A 23195-nucleotide genomic window follows, 5' to 3' on the forward strand; every position below is an offset into this window, starting at 1 on the left:
GGTGGGTGCTGCAGCTTGTCCGAAGGGGCTATGCCCTCCCCTTCGAGTCCACTCCTCCAGCCATGCCACCGCAGAACCACCGTGTGTCGGGGGACCACTTGACACTTCTGCAGGAGGAAGTTACGGCCCTCTTGGCCAAGGGGGCCATCGAGCGCGTTCCTGGGCCAGAAGTAGGGTGTGGTTGCTACTCCCACTACTTTCTGGTACCCAAGAAGGACAAGGGAGGCCTGCGTCCTATCTTGGATCTACGGAACGTCAACGGCTTCCTCCGGAAGGAGAAGTTCAAGATGTTGACTTTGGCTCAGGTCTTGGCTGCTCTAGACCCACACGACTGGATGGTAGCGTTGGACTTGCAGGATGCGTACTTTCACATCCCCGTCCTGCCGGCCCACCGGCGTTACCTGCGGTTCACGGTAGGCCACGAGCATTTTCAGTTTATCGTGCTCCCATTCGGCCTTACCAGCGCCCCACGGGTGTTCACGAAAGTGATGGCGGTGGTCGCAGCTCATCTGCGCCGGTTAGGGGTTTCAGTCTTCCCCTACCTCGACGACTGGCTGTTGAAGGCGGGCTCGCCCCAGACAGTCGTCCACCACCTTCAGATGACGGCAGACCTCCTGCACGAGTTGGGGTTTTCCATCAATGTGCCGAAATCACACCTGTGTCCCTCTCAAAAGCTCCTTTTCATCGGAGCGGTTCTCGACTCGGCGCAGTTTCGGGTTTATCCCCCGGAACGGCGGGTCCGGGATATTCAGGCTCTGATTCCCATCTTTCAGCCGTTATCCCGGGTTTCGGTCAGGTTGACGCTGCGGCTTCTGGGGCTGATGGCCTCCTGCATCCTTCTGGTGCATCACGCCAGATGGCGGATGCGGGCTCTGCAGTGGGACCTGAAGTTTCAGTGGGCCCAGCATCAGGGCAACCTATCCGACCATGTCCTGATCTCGGAGGGCACTGCGAGACAGTTGCAGTGGTGGCTTACAGACCGCGATTGGGTCAGGGGCAGATCCCTCTCCCTTCCCCAGCCGGAGCACGTGGTTGTGACGGACGCGTCCCTCCAAGGCTGGGGTGGCCACTTGGGAGAGGCGGAGATCAGAGGCCTCTGGTCTCCGGCGGAGTCCCGGCTCCATATCAACATGTTGGAGCTGCGGGCGATTCGCCTGGCACTGAAGGCATTCCTCCCCTTTGTCAACGGGAGTGTAGTGCAGGTGTTCACGGACAACACCACCGCCATGTGGTACTGCAACAAACAGGGCGGTGTGGGGTCGTGGACCCTTTGCCAAGAGGCTCTGCGCCTCTGGCAATGGCTGGAACGTCAGGGCGTGACTCTGACGGTTCAACACCTGGCAGGTTCTCTGAACGCCAGGGCGGACGAACTCAGCCGTCGGTGCTCGGTGGATCACGAATGGCGTCTGAACTCGGATGTGGCGAGAGGCCTCTTTCAGCAATGGGGAGAGCCTTGGTTAGATCTATTCGCCACAGAAGAGAACGCGCAATGTCATCAGTTCTGCGCGTTGGAGTTTCCAAGACGGCACTCGCTCGGCGACGCCTTTCGGCGCGAGTGGAGTTGCGGTCTGTTGTACGCCTTTCCGCCTATACCACTTCTGCCCAGAGTGCTGAAGAAGATCAGGCGCGACCGGGCCCAAGTTATCCTTGTGGCTCCGGACTGGGCTCGAAGGTACTGGTATCCCGAGCTACTCAGCATGACAGTCGGTCCCTCGATCCGCCTGCCCCTTCAGGAGGACCTTCTGTCGCAGCAGCAGGGGACGGTCCTCCACCCGAACCTGTCCAGTCTCCACCTCCATGCGTGGAGATTGAGCGGCGACAGTTGAGGCCATTTGACTTGCCTCCTGAAGTCTGTGATGTCATTCTGGCAGCCAGGCGTCCCTCCACAAAGTCGGTATACGCCTGCCGGTGGAACAGATTTGTGGCATGGTGCACAGCAAAGGCTGTGGATCCCCTTTCTGCCCCTCTATCTGAGGTTCTCCTCTTCCTCCTTTCCCTTGCCCAGCAGGGCTCTGCTCTGGGCACTATCAAGGGCTATCTTTCTGCCCTTTCCGCCTTCTTGAGGCTACCTGATCAGCCATCTTTGTTCAAGTCCCCTATTGTGTTAAGATTCTTAAAGGGCATCACGCACATGTATCCTCCAGCTCCGTTCGTGATGCCTCAGTGGGACTTGAACCTGGTTTTGACTTTCCTGATGTGCGCTCCCTTTGAGCCCCTTCATTCCTGTCCTCTCCGTCTTCTCACCTTAAAGACGGCCTTCCTGGTAGCCATCACCTCTGCCAGGAGAGTGAGTGAGCTCCAGGCTCTTTCTGTTCAACCTCCTTTCTTGTCTGTTCATCCTGATAAGGTGGTTCTTCGGACCAGACCTTCTTTCCTGCCCAAGGTAGTCTCTGCTTTTCACATTGGGCAGTCCATCACCTTGCCCTCCTTCTTCCCGCCTCCGCATCCTTCAAAGGATGAAGAGCGGCTCCATCGTCTGGACCCAAAACGTGCGCTTTCATTCTATATGGATCGCACACGCCAGTTCCGGGTGGATGACCAACTGTTTGTTGGCTACGTGGGTGAGAAGAAGGGAAGGGCGGTACAGAAACGGACCATCTCTCGGTGGGTCGTCCTGTGCATCAAAGCATGCTACTCTTTGGCTCGGAAGGAGCCTCCTGTTGGGCTGAGGGCCCATTCCACTCGGGCCACGGCGGCTACTACTGCCCTGGGCCGGGGAGTCCCTTTGCAGGACATTTGCCAGGCGGCCACGTGGGCCTCGCTGCACACCTTTGCGAGGCACTACTGCCTGGACAGTCAAGTCCGGAGGGATGGCTTCTTTGGCCGTTCGGTCCTCCAGGACTTTCTGGTGTAGGTTGTATTGGTTCGCAGACCCACCACCGGGGTTGGTATTGCTGGGGTATCTATTCTAAGGTAAGGAATCTAATACTAACCTGTTTCTTTCAGATGAACAAGTTACTTACCTTCGGTAACGATATATCTGTAAGAAACAGTAGTTAGTATTAGATTCCTTACCGCCCCGCCCATCCTCCCCGTTCTGCGAACTGATACCTAGGGTTAGGGACATCCCTTTCAGGGCCCTAGTTTCAAATGGCACCAGTGTTGGTTCTCACATGGCTCTGCGTGTTCTGGCGCGGAAAAGCTGTGTGCAAAGAACTGACGTCAGCGCGCGGAGGCGGCGTCTATATACTCCAGCGACGTCATCACGGCGCACGACGCCGACGACGCGGAGCCGCAGGGGACGCCTGCAGACGACGCCTACCGACGCGCAGGGGTACTGCTACGCAAAAGTTTCCGGATCCAGACTGACGCCTGGGGATATTCTAAGGTAAGGAATCTAATACTAACTACTGTTTCTTACAGATATATCGTTACCGAAGGTAAGTAACTTGTTCGTCGGGGCGTCGCCATCGCACCCCCGACTCCCCCCGACGCCCGCGTGCTGCGGCCGGGGGCTCGGGTGACCCCACCCCCGCGGTCCCGCATGGGTCGCCGACGCCGTCTGCCCCACACCTGTCGGTCCCTGGGGAAGGCGCGTCGCGTGAGGAGATCGAGGCCTTCCTCATTGCTATGAGGGCGAGGTCTTCTCCGGCGGGGCCTTCGGCGCCTGCGGGCCCGTCGGTCCCGTCTGGGGGCCCGAGCGGTTCGGGTGCTCCTGCCCCGGCGCCGCCGGTGGCTCCGGCCCCGGCGCCGCTGGTTCCCTCTGGTTCGTCGCCGGCTGGTCTCCCGGCCTCTCCGGCGTCGGTTCCTGTGGGCCAGCCCATGGTACCGCCCCCGCGTGGTGCAGCGACTCCGCCGTCGGCTCCGGCCGGCGTCGGGTCCCCGGCACCGACGCCGCGCGGCGCCACCCCCCTTTCCTCCCCGACTCCGGACTCGGAGCCGGACCGGCGTCGGCCGACGCCGGACCCGACGCCGATGGGGCCTGTTGACCCCGATGTCTATATCGTCGACCCAGAATATGGGTATGACGAGGAGGAGTATGGAGAGGGTTGGGAGGGGTCTGAGGACCCTCTATCCCGTGCCTGCCAGTACGATGTGGACTGGGTAGGTGATCTGGGTGATGCCAGTGGCCTGGACGAGTCGCCCAACCCTGGGTTTGTCTCTCCGTCCCCTGTGGCGTCCGAGGCGGGTGCTGCCTATTCGGTGGTCCTGATGAGGGCTGCCAAGGCCTTACACCTTGAGCTCCCCGTCGCGAAGGTCAAACCGAATATCCTGACGGAAGTTTTTAAACCGCAGTCATGCCCCCAGGAGCCTCTGCTGCCGTTTAATGAGGCCCTGACGGATGTCCTTCTGGGCACCTGGTCCAGGCCCGCCTCTGGTGCGCCGGTTGACCGGAACGTTGCCAGGCGTCACCGTCCCTGCGCGGACGACCCTGCCTTCCTGTCCACCCATCCCTCCCCGGAGAGTCTGGTGATCCAGGCCTCCACTTCGCAGTCCGCATTTCCGTCGGCTCCGCCCGACCGGGAATCAAAGAGGTACGACCAATTCGGAAAGAAAGTGTTTTCCTCTTTGAGTGCTGGGCTGCGGTCTTGTAACACCGCGTGCCTCTTGGGCCGCTACACCCACTCCCTGTGGGATACGGTCGAGGAGTGTTTGCCGCAATGCCCCCAGGAAGTGCGGGACAAGCTCACCCGGGCCTTTGTTGAAGGCCGGGATGCGGCGCGGTACTCGATCCGTTGTGGTCTGGACACCACGGACTCACTGGGACGGGCCATGTCCACTACGGTGGCGATTCGTCGCCATGCCTGGCTGAGATCTGCCAACTTCTCACCAGACGTCCAAAATACGCTTATGGACATGCCATTTGATGGCAGTCGCCTATTTGGTGACAAAGCGGACCACGCGCTGGAGCGCTTCAAGGACTCCAGGGTCACGGCCAAGTCCTTGGGTCTCTCGACCCAGACCCAGCGCCAGCAGACGGGTTCGTTTCGGCCCTTTCGTGGCCAAGGGAGAGGAGGTCCCACACGTGCTGCCAGCCACGCGGCGCAGAGCGCTCCCCAGCGCGGTGGCGCCCGTGGTTTCCGCCGTGGTGGCGGTAGAGGCCAGCGTCGTGGTCAGTCCACGCCTCCCTCCGCTGCGGCATCCAAGCCTTCCTAGTCCGAGCTTTCGGGCTCACGTGACGCCAGTGGGTGGCAGGGTTCGCCATCACCACTCCCGCTGGCGCGCGATAACATCGGACAGGTGGGTGCTGCAGCTTGTCCGAAGGGGCTATGCCCTCCCCTTCGAGTCCACTCCTCCAGCCATGCCACCGCAGAACCACCGTGTGTCGGGGGACCACTTGACACTTCTGCAGGAGGAAGTTACGGCCCTCTTGGCCAAGGGGGCCATCGAGCGCGTTCCTGGGCCAGAAGTAGGGTGTGGTTGCTACTCCCACTACTTTCTGGTACCCAAGAAGGACAAGGGAGGCCTGCGTCCTATCTTGGATCTACGGAACGTCAACGGCTTCCTCCGGAAGGAGAAGTTCAAGATGTTGACTTTGGCTCAGGTCTTGGCTGCTCTAGACCCACACGACTGGATGGTAGCGTTGGACTTGCAGGATGCGTACTTTCACATCCCCGTCCTGCCGGCCCACCGGCGTTACCTGCGGTTCACGGTAGGCCACGAGCATTTTCAGTTTATCGTGCTCCCATTCGGCCTTACCAGCGCCCCACGGGTGTTCACGAAAGTGATGGCGGTGGTCGCAGCTCATCTGCGCCGGTTAGGGGTTTCAGTCTTCCCCTACCTCGACGACTGGCTGTTGAAGGCGGGCTCGCCCCAGACAGTCGTCCACCACCTTCAGATGACGGCAGACCTCCTGCACGAGTTGGGGTTTTCCATCAATGTGCCGAAATCACACCTGTGTCCCTCTCAAAAGCTCCTTTTCATCGGAGCGGTTCTCGACTCGGCGCAGTTTCGGGTTTATCCCCCGGAACGGCGGGTCCGGGATATTCAGGCTCTGATTCCCATCTTTCAGCCGTTATCCCGGGTTTCGGTCAGGTTGACGCTGCGGCTTCTGGGGCTGATGGCCTCCTGCATCCTTCTGGTGCATCACGCCAGATGGCGGATGCGGGCTCTGCAGTGGGACCTGAAGTTTCAGTGGGCCCAGCATCAGGGCAACCTATCCGACCATGTCCTGATCTCGGAGGGCACTGCGAGACAGTTGCAGTGGTGGCTTACAGACCGCGATTGGGTCAGGGGCAGATCCCTCTCCCTTCCCCAGCCGGAGCACGTGGTTGTGACGGACGCGTCCCTCCAAGGCTGGGGTGGCCACTTGGGAGAGGCGGAGATCAGAGGCCTCTGGTCTCCGGCGGAGTCCCGGCTCCATATCAACATGTTGGAGCTGCGGGCGATTCGCCTGGCACTGAAGGCATTCCTCCCCTTTGTCAACGGGAGTGTAGTGCAGGTGTTCACGGACAACACCACCGCCATGTGGTACTGCAACAAACAGGGCGGTGTGGGGTCGTGGACCCTTTGCCAAGAGGCTCTGCGCCTCTGGCAATGGCTGGAACGTCAGGGCGTGACTCTGACGGTTCAACACCTGGCAGGTTCTCTGAACGCCAGGGCGGACGAACTCAGCCGTCGGTGCTCGGTGGATCACGAATGGCGTCTGAACTCGGATGTGGCGAGAGGCCTCTTTCAGCAATGGGGAGAGCCTTGGTTAGATCTATTCGCCACAGAAGAGAACGCGCAATGTCATCAGTTCTGCGCGTTGGAGTTTCCAAGACGGCACTCGCTCGGCGACGCCTTTCGGCGCGAGTGGAGTTGCGGTCTGTTGTACGCCTTTCCGCCTATACCACTTCTGCCCAGAGTGCTGAAGAAGATCAGGCGCGACCGGGCCCAAGTTATCCTTGTGGCTCCGGACTGGGCTCGAAGGTACTGGTATCCCGAGCTACTCAGCATGACAGTCGGTCCCTCGATCCGCCTGCCCCTTCAGGAGGACCTTCTGTCGCAGCAGCAGGGGACGGTCCTCCACCCGAACCTGTCCAGTCTCCACCTCCATGCGTGGAGATTGAGCGGCGACAGTTGAGGCCATTTGACTTGCCTCCTGAAGTCTGTGATGTCATTCTGGCAGCCAGGCGTCCCTCCACAAAGTCGGTATACGCCTGCCGGTGGAACAGATTTGTGGCATGGTGCACAGCAAAGGCTGTGGATCCCCTTTCTGCCCCTCTATCTGAGGTTCTCCTCTTCCTCCTTTCCCTTGCCCAGCAGGGCTCTGCTCTGGGCACTATCAAGGGCTATCTTTCTGCCCTTTCCGCCTTCTTGAGGCTACCTGATCAGCCATCTTTGTTCAAGTCCCCTATTGTGTTAAGATTCTTAAAGGGCATCACGCACATGTATCCTCCAGCTCCGTTCGTGATGCCTCAGTGGGACTTGAACCTGGTTTTGACTTTCCTGATGTGCGCTCCCTTTGAGCCCCTTCATTCCTGTCCTCTCCGTCTTCTCACCTTAAAGACGGCCTTCCTGGTAGCCATCACCTCTGCCAGGAGAGTGAGTGAGCTCCAGGCTCTTTCTGTTCAACCTCCTTTCTTGTCTGTTCATCCTGATAAGGTGGTTCTTCGGACCAGACCTTCTTTCCTGCCCAAGGTAGTCTCTGCTTTTCACATTGGGCAGTCCATCACCTTGCCCTCCTTCTTCCCGCCTCCGCATCCTTCAAAGGATGAAGAGCGGCTCCATCGTCTGGACCCAAAACGTGCGCTTTCATTCTATATGGATCGCACACGCCAGTTCCGGGTGGATGACCAACTGTTTGTTGGCTACGTGGGTGAGAAGAAGGGAAGGGCGGTACAGAAACGGACCATCTCTCGGTGGGTCGTCCTGTGCATCAAAGCATGCTACTCTTTGGCTCGGAAGGAGCCTCCTGTTGGGCTGAGGGCCCATTCCACTCGGGCCACGGCGGCTACTACTGCCCTGGGCCGGGGAGTCCCTTTGCAGGACATTTGCCAGGCGGCCACGTGGGCCTCGCTGCACACCTTTGCGAGGCACTACTGCCTGGACAGTCAAGTCCGGAGGGATGGCTTCTTTGGCCGTTCGGTCCTCCAGGACTTTCTGGTGTAGGTTGTATTGGTTCGCAGACCCACCACCGGGGTTGGTATTGCTGGGGTATCTATTCTAAGGTAAGGAATCTAATACTAACCTGTTTCTTTCAGATGAACAAGTTACTTACCTTCGGTAACGATATATCTGTAAGAAACAGTAGTTAGTATTAGATTCCTTACCGCCCCGCCCATCCTCCCCGTTCTGCGAACTGATACCTAGGGTTAGGGACATCCCTTTCAGGGCCCTAGTTTCAAATGGCACCAGTGTTGGTTCTCACATGGCTCTGCGTGTTCTGGCGCGGAAAAGCTGTGTGCAAAGAACTGACGTCAGCGCGCGGAGGCGGCGTCTATATACTCCAGCGACGTCATCACGGCGCACGACGCCGACGACGCGGAGCCGCAGGGGACGCCTGCAGACGACGCCTACCGACGCGCAGGGGTACTGCTACGCAAAAGTTTCCGGATCCAGACTGACGCCTGGGGATATTCTAAGGTAAGGAATCTAATACTAACTACTGTTTCTTACAGATATATCGTTACCGAAGGTAAGTAACTTGTTCGTTAGGCCCTAGGGGCGCGTAAAACCATGTACTAAGTAAGTGGTATAAGAGCCACGACTTGGGAAAGGAAGAGGCCTAGGACCTAGGGAATCGCTGGGGCTACACTATCTGACCCTTAGGTTAGGAGTAGGAGGCCCACCGGCGGCGCGTGCAGTGTCCGTACACTCACGCGAGAGTCAATAGAAAGTCAATGGGAACTTAAAAAGGTAAGTAACGAAGATTTAGGACACTTCCGGTCTAACTAGGAATGTACAACTAACAAATCTAGACACTAGGATAGTCAATCCCTACAGGAGCACCGAAGTACTCGCGTTACCTCACCCACGGGCTGCGGGTGCATAGGTGTCAAAGTGTGTCGGGTTTTCTCGTTGAATCACTATGGAGCCTTGGAAGAAGATGCTGCAGGCGACCAGGAGGAAGATGTCCGGGTGGATCCAAGGGTGGCTCTAGGATGAAGAGGACCTGAAAGCAGAGGGGAAAGAGTCTAGGTCACTAGCCAGTGCCCGGGTGTACCCAGGGAGGAACCAGACGTCGTCGAGGAGCAATCAGGTGCGGATGTGAAGCTTGTCGATGCAGCCACGCGGACCAGGAGGCGTCGAGGACGACTAGGTGCTGGAGAGGAGCTGTCCCACAAAGGTTCTCACAGATGGAGGGGTCGACTTCAAGATTGGAGCCAACAAGCCTAAGCAAAGGCAACCCACGCAGGATACACAAAGAGCTTCTGGTGCAGACCAGGAGGGTCTGAGGTACTTCACCCCTTCAGGGAAGCAAGTGCCAGTCTGGAGCAACCGACCAACGATGGATTTTCAAAGGAATCGTCGTCACAGGGCTACTAGCCAACTGGCCAGCAACCGGGACAACGCGTCGAGCAGAACACAAGCAGAAGGGCCCCACGCAGATCTCGTGGAGTGTGGAGGGCTGGTCTTCGGTGCAGGTGGAGCTCGGTGTCGGGGTATCTCAGTCCCCAGTGCACAGCTTCGAGGATGCCTCAGGAGCTGCGCTGTTAGCAAGTTGAAGACTTTCCAAGTTGCCTGGGTCCACGGGTTCCGACGCCTTCCACGGGGCTCAGCTGTGCTGGAGTCGTGCAGTGGGGTCAGAGAGGTCCGGGAGTCGAGGTCTTGTCAGGTCCGGGACAAAGCAAGCCGTTGAGTTGCTGGATGGTGCCTGGTTTCCCAGGGTGGTCACTCCTTGGCCACAAGGGAGATTCTTCAGTCTTCAGCTTAGGTGAATGTCGAAGGGTCCAGAGTTTCGTTTCAAAGTTTCATCAGGATTAATCTAAAGTATCCTGGGTCAGCTCCTACCTTTATACAACTAAAGGGGGCTGGTTTACTCACTAGGTCCCTCCTATGGGTGGGACCAGGAAGGGGGGTGGTTACACCCCCTTTCCTATGTGCAGTTTCGCGCCAGAGCTGGGGCTGGAGTGCCCCAGCAACCGGTTTGAACTGGGGTATGCATGGAGCACCTAGTGTGCCCCAGGCATGTCTCATTCTATTCAGCCCTCCCTGTCCCAATACACAGAATCTTGTCTGGGGTGGTGCTCGCACCTCTCCAGGCAGGAAACCTATTGTCCAGGCCTCCCTCGCTGGAAGGACTCCCAGCAGCAGGAGGTCAGACTTGTGTCTGTGACAGCAGCATCCATTTTGTGATGCTGGGGCTCGGGTTAACTTGAACCGGGATACTCAGAACTAACATGTCTTCTCCCTCTAGCAGGGTGGAATGCTACCCCCGTCGCCAGAATTGGCGAGGGGGTAGTATTCCAAAGCGTATGACACCTACACGACATGTTTAGATAAAGCCAAACCAAAGTTAGCATTCAACCGCGAGGATTATAATGCACTTAAGAGTATATGGTATGGCAATGTCATAGAACAGCTATAAGGACATGGTTCCGTAAGCTGCAGACAGGCTCAGCTCATGCTAGAGCACCATCTCACACATAACCTAGCACTCTGCCTCTAGGATTGTTAAGACCTGCCATAGGAGTGATTTATAGGTTACTGTGTGTCTATATGTAATGGTAGATATAGGAATACTATACCTAAGCAAGGGGTGATTACACACCCTTGTCCCAGCTGAGTGATCAGCCAGTTGTGTCAGTTTGAGTGGCCAGCCAGGGGTGGCATAATACATGCTGCAGCCCCTGGTAGGCCTTGGTTACACCTATGCCCTGAGTACCTAAGGTACACTTCTACAGGGGCTGACAATGTGAACCAATTCCCAATTGTGTATGTACCTAGAGTACATGGTTAGAATTTAGAGAGTGCGCATCTGGGCTGTGAGTCTGATTAGCAGGCCCACAGCCGCATCTAAGTCGAAAACCAGTAAAGCAAAAGCAAAAAGTGGAGGTGACCATAGGCAGCAGACCCTACTCTCCTACACAACCCCCCCACCCCAACTTAGGGACATTAAACTAACCTTGACCAGTTGAGTCTTCATGTTTTAAGTGGAAACATCTGGAGAGCCCATCTGCATTGGCATGGTCAGTCCCAGGTCTATGTTCCACTGTAAAGTCCATCCCCTGTAGGGAAATGGACCACCTAAGAAGTTTGGGATTTTCACCCTTCATCTGATTTAACCATAGGAGGGGTGTGGCCTGTCTGAATCTTAAAGTGAGTGCCAAACAAGTATCGCCTCAGCTTCTTCAGGGCCCAAACCACAGCAAAGGCCTCCCTCTCTATAGCTGACCAATGTTTCTCTCTAGGGGTCAGCCTTCTGCTTATGAAAGCAATGGGCTGGTCTCGACCATCTATATTCAGTTGTGAAAGTACTGCTCCCACACCCAACTCAGAAGCATCTGTTTGGACTATGAACTCTGTGGAGTAATCTGGACTTTTCAGAATAGGGGCAGTACACATGGCCTGCTTCAGGTCATCAAATGCCTTTTAACAGCTAACTGTCCACTGAACTTTCTTTAGCATCCTTTTGGAAGTGTGGTCATTCAGTGGTGTCACAATGGACCCATAGTTTTTCACAAACTTCCTGTAGTACCCAGACAGGCCCAAGAAAGCTCTGACCTGTGTCTGGGTGGTTGGAGGAGTCCAGTCTCTGATGGTCTGGATCTTGCTCTCCAGTGGTTGAACCTGACCCCCACCTACCAGGTGGCCCAGGTACACAACCTTGCTCTGCCCTATCTGGCACTTTGTGGCCTTGATAGTGAGGCCTGCCTTTTGCAGGGCCTCTAAAACATTCCTCAGGTGGACCAGGTGATCCTCCCAGGTGGAGCTAAATACAGCAATATCATCAAGATAAGCTGCACAATAGTCTTCCAGTCCTGTGAGAACTTGATTCACCAACCTTTGGAAAGTGGCAGGTGCATTTTTCAAACCATAGGGCATTACCACAAATTGATAATGTCCTCCTAGGGTCGAAAATGCTGTCTTGGCTTTTGCATACTCAGCTAGTCTGATTTGCCCGTAGCCAGCTATCAGGTCAAATGTGCTCAAGAATTTGGCAGAAGCCAATCTATCAATGAGCTCATCTGTCCTGGGGATGGGATGGGCATCTGTCCTAGTGACAGCATTGAGACCTCTGTACTCATCTCTCTCTTACCATCTTGGGTGTGAGGGTTTGGCACCAGGACTACTGGACTGGCCCAAGGGCTCTCTGAGGGCCCAATAACTCCCAGCTACAACATCTTTTGGACCTCTGTCCTAATGCAGTCCCTGACATGGTCAGGTTGCCTGTAGATTTTATTCTTGACAGGCAGACTGTCACCAGTGTCCTCCTCATTGGTGCACCAGCTTGTCTGACTTGGGGTCAGGGAAAACAGATGTCTGAATGTCTGAAGAACTTGTCTGCAGTCCTGTTGCTGATGTTCAGAGAGGCTGTCAGCAAAGACAAGACCATCTACTGACCCATCATCAGGGTTCTGAGTAAGCAGGTCTGGGAGAGGGTCACTCTCTTCCTCCTGCCCCTCATCTGTAGCCATGAGCAAGCCCATGTCTGCCCTGTCGACAAATGCTTTTAGTCTGTTGACATGAAGCACCCTGTGGGGGCTTCTGGGAGTCCCAATGTCCACCAAGTAGGTGACATCTCCCTTCTGTTCAGCTATTGTATGGGGTCCAGACCATTTGTCCTGGAGTGCTGCTGGGGCCACTGGCTCCAACACCCATACTTTCTGTCCTGGCTGGTACACAGTCAGCACAGCCTTTTGGTCATGTCAAGCTTTCTGTAGTTCTTGGCTGGCCTCAAGGTTTTTAGAAGCCTTCTCCATATACTCAGCCATCCTGGAGCGGAGACCAAGTACATAGTCCACTATGTCAAGTTTAGGCTTTTTGAGCGGTAACTCCCATCCTTCCTTCACAAGCCATAGGGGTCCTCTTACAGGATGCCCAAACAAAAGCTCAAAAGGGCTGTAGCCAACCCCCTTTTGTGGGACCTCTCTGTAAGCAAACAGAAGTCAGGGTAATAGGATGTCCCATCTTCGCCTCAGCTTTTCAGGTAACCCTTTTATCATCCCTTTGAGGGTCTTGTTGAATGTTTCCACAAGCCCATTGCACTGTGGGTGATAGGGGGTGGTGAACTTATAGTTGACACCACACTCCTTCCACATTGCAGTTAGATATCCTGACATAAAGTTTGCACCTCTGTCAGAGACAACCTCCTTTGGAAAGCCCACTCTGGAGAAAACTCCAAGTAGGACTCTTGCCACAACAGGAGCTGTTGTGGTCCTCAGGGGAATAGCTTCTGGATACCTGGTGGCATGATCCACTACCACCAGTATGAATCTGTGCACAGATGCTGTTTGGGGGTCCATTGGTCCTACAATGTCTATCCCCACTCTCTCAAAGGGTACCCCCACCACAGGTAGTGGTATGAGGGGGGCATTTGTTGTACCACCTGATTTGCCACTGGCTTGGCAGGTAACACAGGAGCAACAAAACTCCTTGGTATCTTCTGACATATGGGACCAGTGAAAGTGACGGACAAGCCTGTCCCAAGTCTTGTTCTGGCCCAGGTGTCCTGCTAGGGGAATATCATGGGCCAAGGTAAGAAGGAAGCCCCTAAATTGCAGAGGTATAACCAACCTCCTGGTAGCACCAGGCTTGGGGTCTCTAGCCTCTGAATAAAGGAGCCCATCATCCCAATACACTTTATGGGTACCTTGAGCATTCTCAGCAGCCTCAGCATCAGCCTGCTGTCTGAGGGGTTCAAGAGAGGAACGATCTAATTGAGTCTTCCTCAGATCTGTCCTTGAAGGTCCCCCTGTCCCAAGAAACTCAACCTGATCAGGTTCAAGCTCTTCTAGGACAGTTCCTTCTTGGATCTCAGAATCATCCTCCTGGGAGGGCTGATCCTCAACCTTAGGAAGGGGGAAAGGCACTGCCTTAACCCTCTTGCTCTTTCTCTTGGGTAGTGTCTGGTCTATTGTTTCAAGACCTAGCACTGGTTGTAAGCACTTTTTGGCCTGTGACCTGGTCACAGCAAGGACATGTGCTGAGATTCCCAGCATTTCTACATGGGTCCTATACTCCACCTCAGACCAAACTGAGGTTTCAAGATCATTACCTAACAGACACTCTACTGGAAGGTCTGAACTCGCAACAACTCTTTTGAGGCCAGTTACCCCTCCCCAGGAGAAGTTAACAACTGCCATACTATGGGAGGTAGTGGCATTGCTAGCGTTGGTCACTAGGTATGTTTCACCTAGTATGATCTTATCAGGGTTCACAAAGTTAGGTGTCACCATGGTGACACTGGCACATGTGTCCCTGTAGGCCTGAGCCATCTTATCATTAATAAAAGGTGTCTGCCTGTACTTGCTCAGATTACTGGGACTTACAGTAGAGGACATGGCTATGTCCCCATCACAGACAAGAACAGCCTGAGTTGGTACTCTGACTAGGCCAGAGTCCACCTCAGTTCCCAGGGTTAACCTCAGTTCCCAGGGTTAACCCTACTACACCCTTTTGCAGCGCGCGAGGGCGGCGTCTAAGTACTCCGACGACGCCATCCCGGCAATCACGAAGACGGACACAGAGCTGCACACGATACCTAGTGACGCGCAGGGGTACTGCTGACGAAAACTTTCCGGATCCACTCTGACACCTGGGGATATTCTAAGGTAAGGAATCGTAACACTAACTACTGTTTCTTACAGATATATCATTACCGAAGGTAAGTAACTTGTGCTTTTCTGCACCAGCCAGCGCAGATCCGGGAAGAGCGGTACCTCCAGTCATTTTGTGAGGGACTTTTTCTCGACTTTGTTTACTTCTTTTTTGAGTCTTCCGGCTTCAAGCCATGCGGTTCCTGTTATCGGATGATGTTGGTGATTGATCCGTCGTGTGTCTTTTTTGCCTGGAGTACGACTACGACCCCAAGTCGTGCTCCGGGAGCGGTCCCAAAAGCTGCTTGAGAACCGGCAGTCGGCTCCGTGCCGTTCGAGGTCCCAGGCGTGAGGGAGGTCGAGGGACCGGTCGCGGAGCCATCACCATTTGTCTAAGTCTTCGCACTCTGGGTCAGGTAAGTTGAAGCATAAGAAGAAGTCGAAGAAGCATTGTCGCTCTTCGACTCCTCATCGGTCGGTCGGTCGATCCGACGAGGGACACGGGTAGTGTCAACTCCGCGTTTCCCCCCTTTTCCGGGACCCGGAGCGACTCCCGCCCAGCTTTGTATGTTCTACGAGGCAATGCACGCCATCTTTGGGTGGCAGGAACCCACCAGCGTGCCTTCGGGCCCCATGGACTCCGTTGGGGAGGCAAAGTTATCTTCGTGCAAACGTATAATTAATGTTAATAGGTCTGCTGCCATCCCCAGCTCAGATAGCACAGACCAAAGTTTGCTACGAGGAACTAGGTCAAAAGCTGACCTGAGGTCAACAAAAGCGACATAAAGTGACCCTTTCCCCTGGGCCACGGTACGCCAATATAGCATAATAAAACGAAAGATCTGGCCACCTTCCCGGAGAGCTGGAAGCATGCTGAGATCAACGCCCTACTGAAGAAACCCACAGCGGACCCAAAGGATCTCAAGAACTTCCGGCCCATCTCCCTTCTTCCCTTCCCAGCAAAGGTCATCGAGAAGATCGTCAACAAACAGCTGACCACCTTCCTCGAGGCTAATGGCTCCCTCGACCCCTCCGAGTCCGGTTTCCGAGCCAACCACAGCACCGAGACCGCCCTCATTGCAGCCATTGACGACATCAGGACCATGCTCGACAACGGTGAAACCGCCACCCTCATCCTCCTAGACCTCTCTGCTGCCTTCAATACCGTCTGCCACGAACTCTAAGATCCCGTCTCCACAACGCAGGGATCCAAGGAAAGGCCTTGGACTGGATCACCTCATTCCTCTCAGACAGGACCCAGAGAGACCTCCTCCCTCCCTTCCGGTCCACGGCAACCACAATCATCTGCGGCGTACCCCAAGGCTCCTCGCTCAGCCGACCCTCTTCAACATCTACATGAGCCCCCTCGCCTCCGTCGTACGCAAACACGACCTCAACATCATCACCTACGCCGACGACACCCAGCTGATCCTCTCCCTCACCAAAGACCCAGCCACCGCCAGAATCAACCTCCAGGAAGGAATGAGAGACGTCGCTGAATGGATGAAAGGCAGCCACCTAAAGCTGAACTCAGGCAAGACGGAGGTCCTCATCCTGGGACCATCGCAATCCACCTGGAACAACTCCTGGTGGCCCACTGCTCTGAGCTCCCCACCGACACCCACGGACCACGCACGCAACCTGGGATTCGTCTTGGACTCCTCGCTCACCATGACCAAACAAGTCAACTCCATCTCGTCCTCCTGCTTTAACACCCTGCGCATGCTCCGAAAGATCTTCAGATGGATCCCCACCGAAACTAGAAGGATGGTCACCCAGGCGCTCGTCACCAGCCGGTTGGATTACGGAAACGCCCTATACGCAGGAACCACAGCAAAACTTCAGAAAAGACTCCAGCGCATACAGAACGCATCCGCATGCCTCATCCTGGACATCCCCTGACACAGCCACATAACCGCTCACCTGAGAGACCTGCACTGGCTCCCCCTCAACAAAAGAATCACGTTCAGGCTCCTCACCCACGCACACTAAGCACTCCACAACTCCAGACCCGAATACCTCAACAGTCGACTCCTGTTCCACACTCTAACCCGCCAGCTCCGCTCCGCCACCCTCGCCCTCGCCACCATCCCACGGATCCGCAGAACCACTACCGGAGGAAGATCGTTCTCCTACCTGGCCGCCAAGACATGGAACTCCCTCCCCGCCCACGTACGTCTGACCCAGGATCACATCACCTTCAAGAGACACCTCAAGACCTGGCTGTTCGAACCGTAGCAGCAACGCCCCCACTCCCCCCCAGCGCCTTGAGACCCTCACGGGTGAGTAGCGCGCTCTACAAATGTCTTGATTGATTGATTGGTGCTTGTTTTTGCCCGAAAGCCTGCCTGGAAGGGAGACAAGATTGAATGCTCATCTATACACATAGATTATATGCAAAACCATGCGGACCACAACCTTTTGTAAACAGTCTATCAAGCTTATGGGCCTGTAATTTTCTGGTCTCGACTTATCCCCTTTTTTAAAAATGGGTACAATTTCAGCCCCTTTTCATGAAGATGGGTCTTGGGCGCCTTGGGCGATGGCATTAGCCAGAATAGTGATATACTTTACCCAATTAGATTTATTGTTTAAAAAAAGATCCGCGGGGATTCCATCAATATCTGGAGCTCTACCCTCGGATACAGCTCCCAGCGCTCTCTCTGCATCTACCGGTAGAAAGGGAGCATCTTTAAAAAATATGAACTCAAATACCTCGAATGCCCTTTCACTATCTTCCTTACTGGCATACTGAGGTTTAAAAAAGTCCACCCACTGGTGTTTGTCAACATAGTTCTGAGGGCGTTCCGGATGGCCCCCATTGCCCCATTTGACAAGTTTCCAAAACTGTTTAGTGTCTCTATTTGTGCACGCCGCTTTTAAGTCCTTCCACCTGTTCTCATGAGTCTTCAGGGGTTTCAGTTTTCCCCTATCTCGACGACGGGCTATTGAAGGCGGGCTCGTCCCAGGCAGTCGTCTCCCACCTCCAGACTCCGGCCGACTTCCTGCATTCGCTGGGGTTCTCCATCAATGTGCCGAAGTCACACCTGATTCCCTCTCAGGAGCTCCTCTTCATCTGAACGGTTCTGGACACAACGCGGTTTCGGGTCTATCCTAAACAGTGAGTCCGGGATATTCAGGCTATGATTCCGATCTTTCAGCCTCTATCCTGGGTTTCGGTCAGACTGACTCTGAGGCTGTTGGGCCTCATGGCCTCCTGCATCCTGCTAGTCGATCATGCCAGCAGCCATATGTGGTCCCTGCAGTGGGACCTGAAGTCCAAGTGGGCGCAGCATCAGGGGAATGTGTCAGATTGCGTCCAGATCTTGGATGCCACTGCTCGACAACTGCAGTGGTGGCTCATGAACCAGGATTTGGTAAATGGCAGATCCCTCTCCCTTCCCCAACCAGACCACACTGTGGTGACAGACGCATCCCTTCTGGGATGGGTCAGCCACATGGGAGAGGCGGAGATCAGCGGCTTCTGGTCTCCGGTGGTGTCCGGGCTCCACACCAACCTTCTGGAGCTCTGTGCGATTCGTCTTGCACTGAAAGCATTCCTTCCCTCTGTCCGGGGAATAGTAGTGCAGGTGTTCACAGACAACGCCACTGCCATGTGGTACTCCAACAAACAGGGCGGGGTGGGATCATGGACCCTATGTCAGGAGGCCTTCTGCCTCTGGACATGGCTGGAACATCAGGGCATTTTTCCTGGTGGTTCAACACCTGGCAGGTTCTCTGAATGCCAGGGCGGACAAACTCAGTCGCAAGTGCTTGATGTATCATGAATGGCGTCTTATCTCAGAGGTGGTGCAAGGTCACTTTCAGCAGTGGGGAGAGCCTTGGTTAGATCTATTTACCACCAAAGAGAATGCGCAATATCAGTAATTCTGAGCGTTGGAATTTCCAAGGATGCACTCGCTAGGCAATGCTTTTCATCACGAGTGGAGTTGTGGTCTGTTGTACGTTTTTACGCCTATACCACTTCTGCCCAGAGTGCTGAATAAGATCAGGCGCGACCGGGCCCAAGTCATTCTTGTGGCTCCGGATTGGGGATGCAGAGTCTTGTATCCAGAGCTTCTCAACATGGCCATCGATCCTCCGATCAGACTGCCTCTTCGGGAGGATCTTCTGTCGCAGCAGCAGTGGACGGTCCTCCACCCGAACCTGTCCAGTCTCCACCTCCTTGCGTGGAGATTGAGCTGCAGCAGTTGACGTCTTTCGACCTGCCTCCTGAAGTCTGTGATGTAATCTTGGCAGCCAGGCGTCCCTCCACTAAGACGGTATACGCCTGCCTGTGGAACAAGTTTGTGGCATGGTGCATAGCAAAGGCTGTGGATCCCCTTTCCGCCCCTCTTTCTGAGGATCTCTTGTTTCTTATTTCTCTCGCCCAGCAGGGCTCTACTCTGGGCACTATCAAGAGCTATCTTTCGGCCATCTCTGCCTTCCTTTGGCTTCCAGATCAGTCTTTCCTTTTCAAGTCCCCGGTTGTAAGTCGCTTCTTGAAAGGCATAACTCATCTCTTTCCTCCTATTCCCTTTGGCATCTCCTCAAAACGTGACGTTTGAATCACCCATTCGAACAAGTTACCACCGGTACCTCTTTTTTTCTGGAGGATACTCAACTGCAGATTCCTCACCACCCTTCTTCGTCCCTGTATTGTTTTTAGGTTTCTAAAGAGGTCTCTAGTTAGGTTGAGAACACTGTCATGGTTGCAGTCTGTCATAGTTGATGGCAGTTTGTCAGTGCATAACAGTTGAAAAAGAAAGCACCTACATAGGACCATTTATCATCATTTCTAGAAGCAGTTTTAAGGCAGCAGCAAAGCCACATTTGCTGAAAAGGTTTAGATTCAGTCCGACACTTGCAGAACACAGATGGCGAGGAATCTGTGGTTAGATCGAGTATACACATTAAAGAGCATTACCGAAGGTAAGCAACTTTCTCTTCCTTGTGTTAGGTCTGCAGCCGAAGTGCTTGATACATCGAACCTTTTGGCATATTAAGACATTAACAAGCATTGATGAGAGGTTTGTGTACTAGTCCATATTTGATTAAAATACTTGTTCCGTTTGTGGATTGTGATGAGATATGCACATTAATGTGGTGAAGAGTTGTGCTTTACCTCAAGGGCATGCAGCAGATGTTCTAAGAGTGCGTTGAACTTAAAAAAATCTTTTTTTTTTCAGATGATGAAGGTGCTACTCCGGTGAAACGAAGGCGGGTTAGTAGTGACGAGGAACCACTTGTGGAAAGCTGCATTGGTGATATAAAAACTGACACGATGGATGCTTCAACCCCTACAAGTACCTCAGATAATGAGACAAGGGACTCTTCAATCATTGATCCAGGAACGGAGCAAGATCCTCCTTCTCCGGAAAACAGTTCTGTTAAAGAATACAGGATGGAAATTTCGTCTTCATTTTCAGAAGATAACCTATTAAACACTAGACCGCAACATACAGAAGAGCAGTCCACTAAAAATGTTAAATTTGAAGAATGTAGAAATCTAAAAGACCTTCAGACTAAGGATTCTCTCAACACTGAGGAAGAAGCAGAGTTCCCTTCCACTTCTATTTCATCCGTTTTGGCTGATTTAGCAGATCTCAGAAGTTGTGACAGTCAAGTGTTGTCTTCACAAGATCATGATACTAACTCAACAATTGGTTGTGCGCATTCCAGAGGACTTCTTAGTAGTATGCCTCATCAGGACATTTTAGATATGCTATGTAGGACCATTGAGTCAACAATTCACGTGGTCTTAAGGATATCTTGTAAAGGAAATCAAGCTGCTTCTTGACATTGGTTGTAGCATGTCTTGCTTTTAAGTTTTTTTAAAAAAAAAGATATATGCTGTTTGTATAGAATTTGCTTATTTTTGTTTTATGCTTCAGTTCGTCAAGTGCTCTCTGCTGGAATGGCAAGATAGATTTATATGCTAAACAGTTAGTTCTTGATCGAACAGAACACAGATTACAAATACATCTACAATACACTTTCTTAAGGGCAATCAGATAATATGTTTTATGTAATTCAGAGTTCACTGTAGTGGCTTTCATTTAATATGGCTATCTGGGGAGTCAGGGTCTCATTTACCCTGTATGGTGTAATTTAAACCTAAAACATTTTTACTGTGTATAATATGGTGTTCTATGTGCCAGTTTTGTATCTTATAATATAGGCAAATTGCCTCCAATCGCTGTGGTTCTTATAATAATTAAGTTTACTTGTACTAAAATAAAACCACAAGAAATTTGATTCTGTTAAGAATCCTCTTTAGCTGTGGCCTGGCAGTATATATTGTGCTTTATTTAACAGAATACCTGTGGAAGAAATAAAGCACACGTGATGTAAAACTAATGGTTCTATTTTTATTGAAATCACTCAAATTCTGTTCTCTTCATTAAACTTATTGTGATCACTTCTCAATTTGTTTACTTCAAGTTGGCTCACTCTCGTAGTGTTTCTTGCAGAATTTGATATCTAAGAATTTCAGCTAAAATATGTTTAAAAAAAATAATAATAATCTCTACATGAATACAACAATCATCAGTTTTTCTGAGGGATACTTCAAACTACATATTTCTTACTTTTAAAATATTCTGCAGGCACCAGACTGTGTCCATAAGTTTGAATACCAGTGCTCCCGTGCCCTGCCAGGTAGCACCTGTGTGGGTACACATTGACTCCTTCCAGATAAAAAACTGCTGCCTACTACTCAACATCGACAATACAGAAGTACTCATCATGGGCCTGCACCCGACGCCTGGAATGACACTTGGTGGTACCTCGCCCTCAGAAGCCCACCCACCCCAACGGACCATGCATGCAACCTCGGAATCATCCTGGACTCCGAGCTCAAAATGGACCGCCAGATCAACCCCGCCGCATCCTCCTGCTTCCACACCCTCTGCCTCCTATGCAAGACCTTCAAATGGATCCCTCTCGAGCACAGAAAGACAGTCACTCACGCCCTCGTCACCAGCAGACTCGACTACGGAAACACACTCTACGCCAAAATAAACAAAAACCTCAACCGCAAGCTACAAAACATCCAGAACGCCACCACAAGACTGGTCCTCAACCTGCCAAGACATATCTCCAAGCACCTGTGTACACTCCACTGGATCCCCATCAAGACTAGAATCACCTTCAAGATCCTCACCCATGCACACAAGGCCCTCCACAACACCGGACCAGCATACCTGAACAGCCGACTCCAATTCCACGCACCCCAAAGGATCCTGCGATCAGCCCAGCTGTCCTATGCCGTGGTCCCCCGCACCAGAAAGACCAGACCGGGAGGCCGCTCCTTCTCCTTCCTCGTGGCCAGAGCCTGGAACGCCCTACCACTCCACCTCAGACAGACAACATCACTCTCCATCTTCACGAGAAACCTCAAAACTTGGCTCTGTGACAAACCCCCCCTCCTTGATGGACTGGAACCTGCACCTCCCCTCCTCCCCAGTGCCTTGAGACCCTTACGGGTGAGTAGTTGCGCTTAACAAACTTGTTGATTGACCCCAGAAGTGACGGAGATGTACGAGGTGTGTTTCTGGTGTTTGGGATCTGGTCATGACTCCAAGTCATGTGAGGAATATGGCCTTATGCAATTTAAGACCATCCCAGGATGCACTCTTCTGCCCACTCTCAAGATGACAGAACCCCTGTCTTGGCATACATAGTTCCCTAGCCCAACCCAGAGATGTCACTACCAAGGGGGCTACACGCCCCTGGAAGACCCGTTTGCCAACTGGTTTCCCGTCTCCTGTCCAAGTGCCAGCCTATTTAGCTGAACAATACGGCAACCCCTCTCCCAAGTGATCCCCATTTGCTCTTTAAAGATGGCCTCCCCGTTAAAGCGTGCCTTTTGGCCCAGCACGTGTGTGGCTTCTTACCAGGGGGAGGTAACACATCTCTCCTGTACTGGCTGCTATTGTCTTTTTTCCTGGGAGTAGTTTGCACAGTTACCCAGGAGGGCAGAAAGCTGTCCCTGAGACAAACTTCATGGGCAACTTCTCAGGGCACAGGAGGCTAAAGGCAACAAAGTGGCAACTTTGTAAAAGTTTCACACTACAAGTAACATTAATTTTGACTTGAGCATCAAGTCAGGCTTAATGTAACAAGTTGTCGGCTTTGGTCGCACCATTCAGGAGTTAGCAAAACTGAGGGATTAGCATGTAACCTTGTGCTCACCAATGGAGTGACCAAATCTTTCCAGAGTAAAAAGGACAATATGGTGTTTTTATCGTCAGAACATGTAACATTTATTTTCTGCTTTTAAAATAAGTTGCACCCTGCCTTAGGCTTGCTAGGCCTGCCATAGGGGTGACTTACACAAATTCAAAACGGAGGTTTGAGTATTGCTATTATTCCAATGGCAAAGTTGGACTAGCAGTGACACACTGCTCTTCCAGTCAGCAGTGGCAAACTGGGAGACATGTTATACCTTTGTCATACCCAGGGTGACACAGCCAATGCTGCAATCCCCAGAATGACACTCTATCTTACAGGCTCTGGGTCCTGTATACCAAGGGCTTATAAGTAAGATAGCATATGTTCCCAGGTCAT

General features: G+C 53.2%; 1 protein-coding gene across 2 annotated transcripts in view; it reads left to right on the top strand.

Annotated features, from left to right (window-relative positions):
• The window catches only part of USP34 (ubiquitin specific peptidase 34), a 2681755-nt gene extending 2660771 nt beyond the window's left edge, over positions 1-20984 (top strand). For both annotated transcript variants that reach the window (XM_078649291.1, XM_078649292.1), the window contains exon 79: positions 19814-20984. In XM_078649291.1, the coding sequence (XP_078505417.1) occupies positions 19814-20424 (611 nt within the window). In that variant the 3' untranslated portion in view covers positions 20425-20984. The remainder of the gene's footprint in view (positions 1-19813) is intronic.
• The last annotated feature ends 2211 nt before the right edge of the window (positions 20985-23195 follow it).

The sequence above is a fragment of the Lissotriton helveticus genome, chromosome 6 (assembly GCF_964261635.1).
Source record: "Lissotriton helveticus chromosome 6, aLisHel1.1, whole genome shotgun sequence".
Classification (NCBI taxonomy): domain Eukaryota; kingdom Metazoa; phylum Chordata; class Amphibia; order Caudata; family Salamandridae; genus Lissotriton; species Lissotriton helveticus.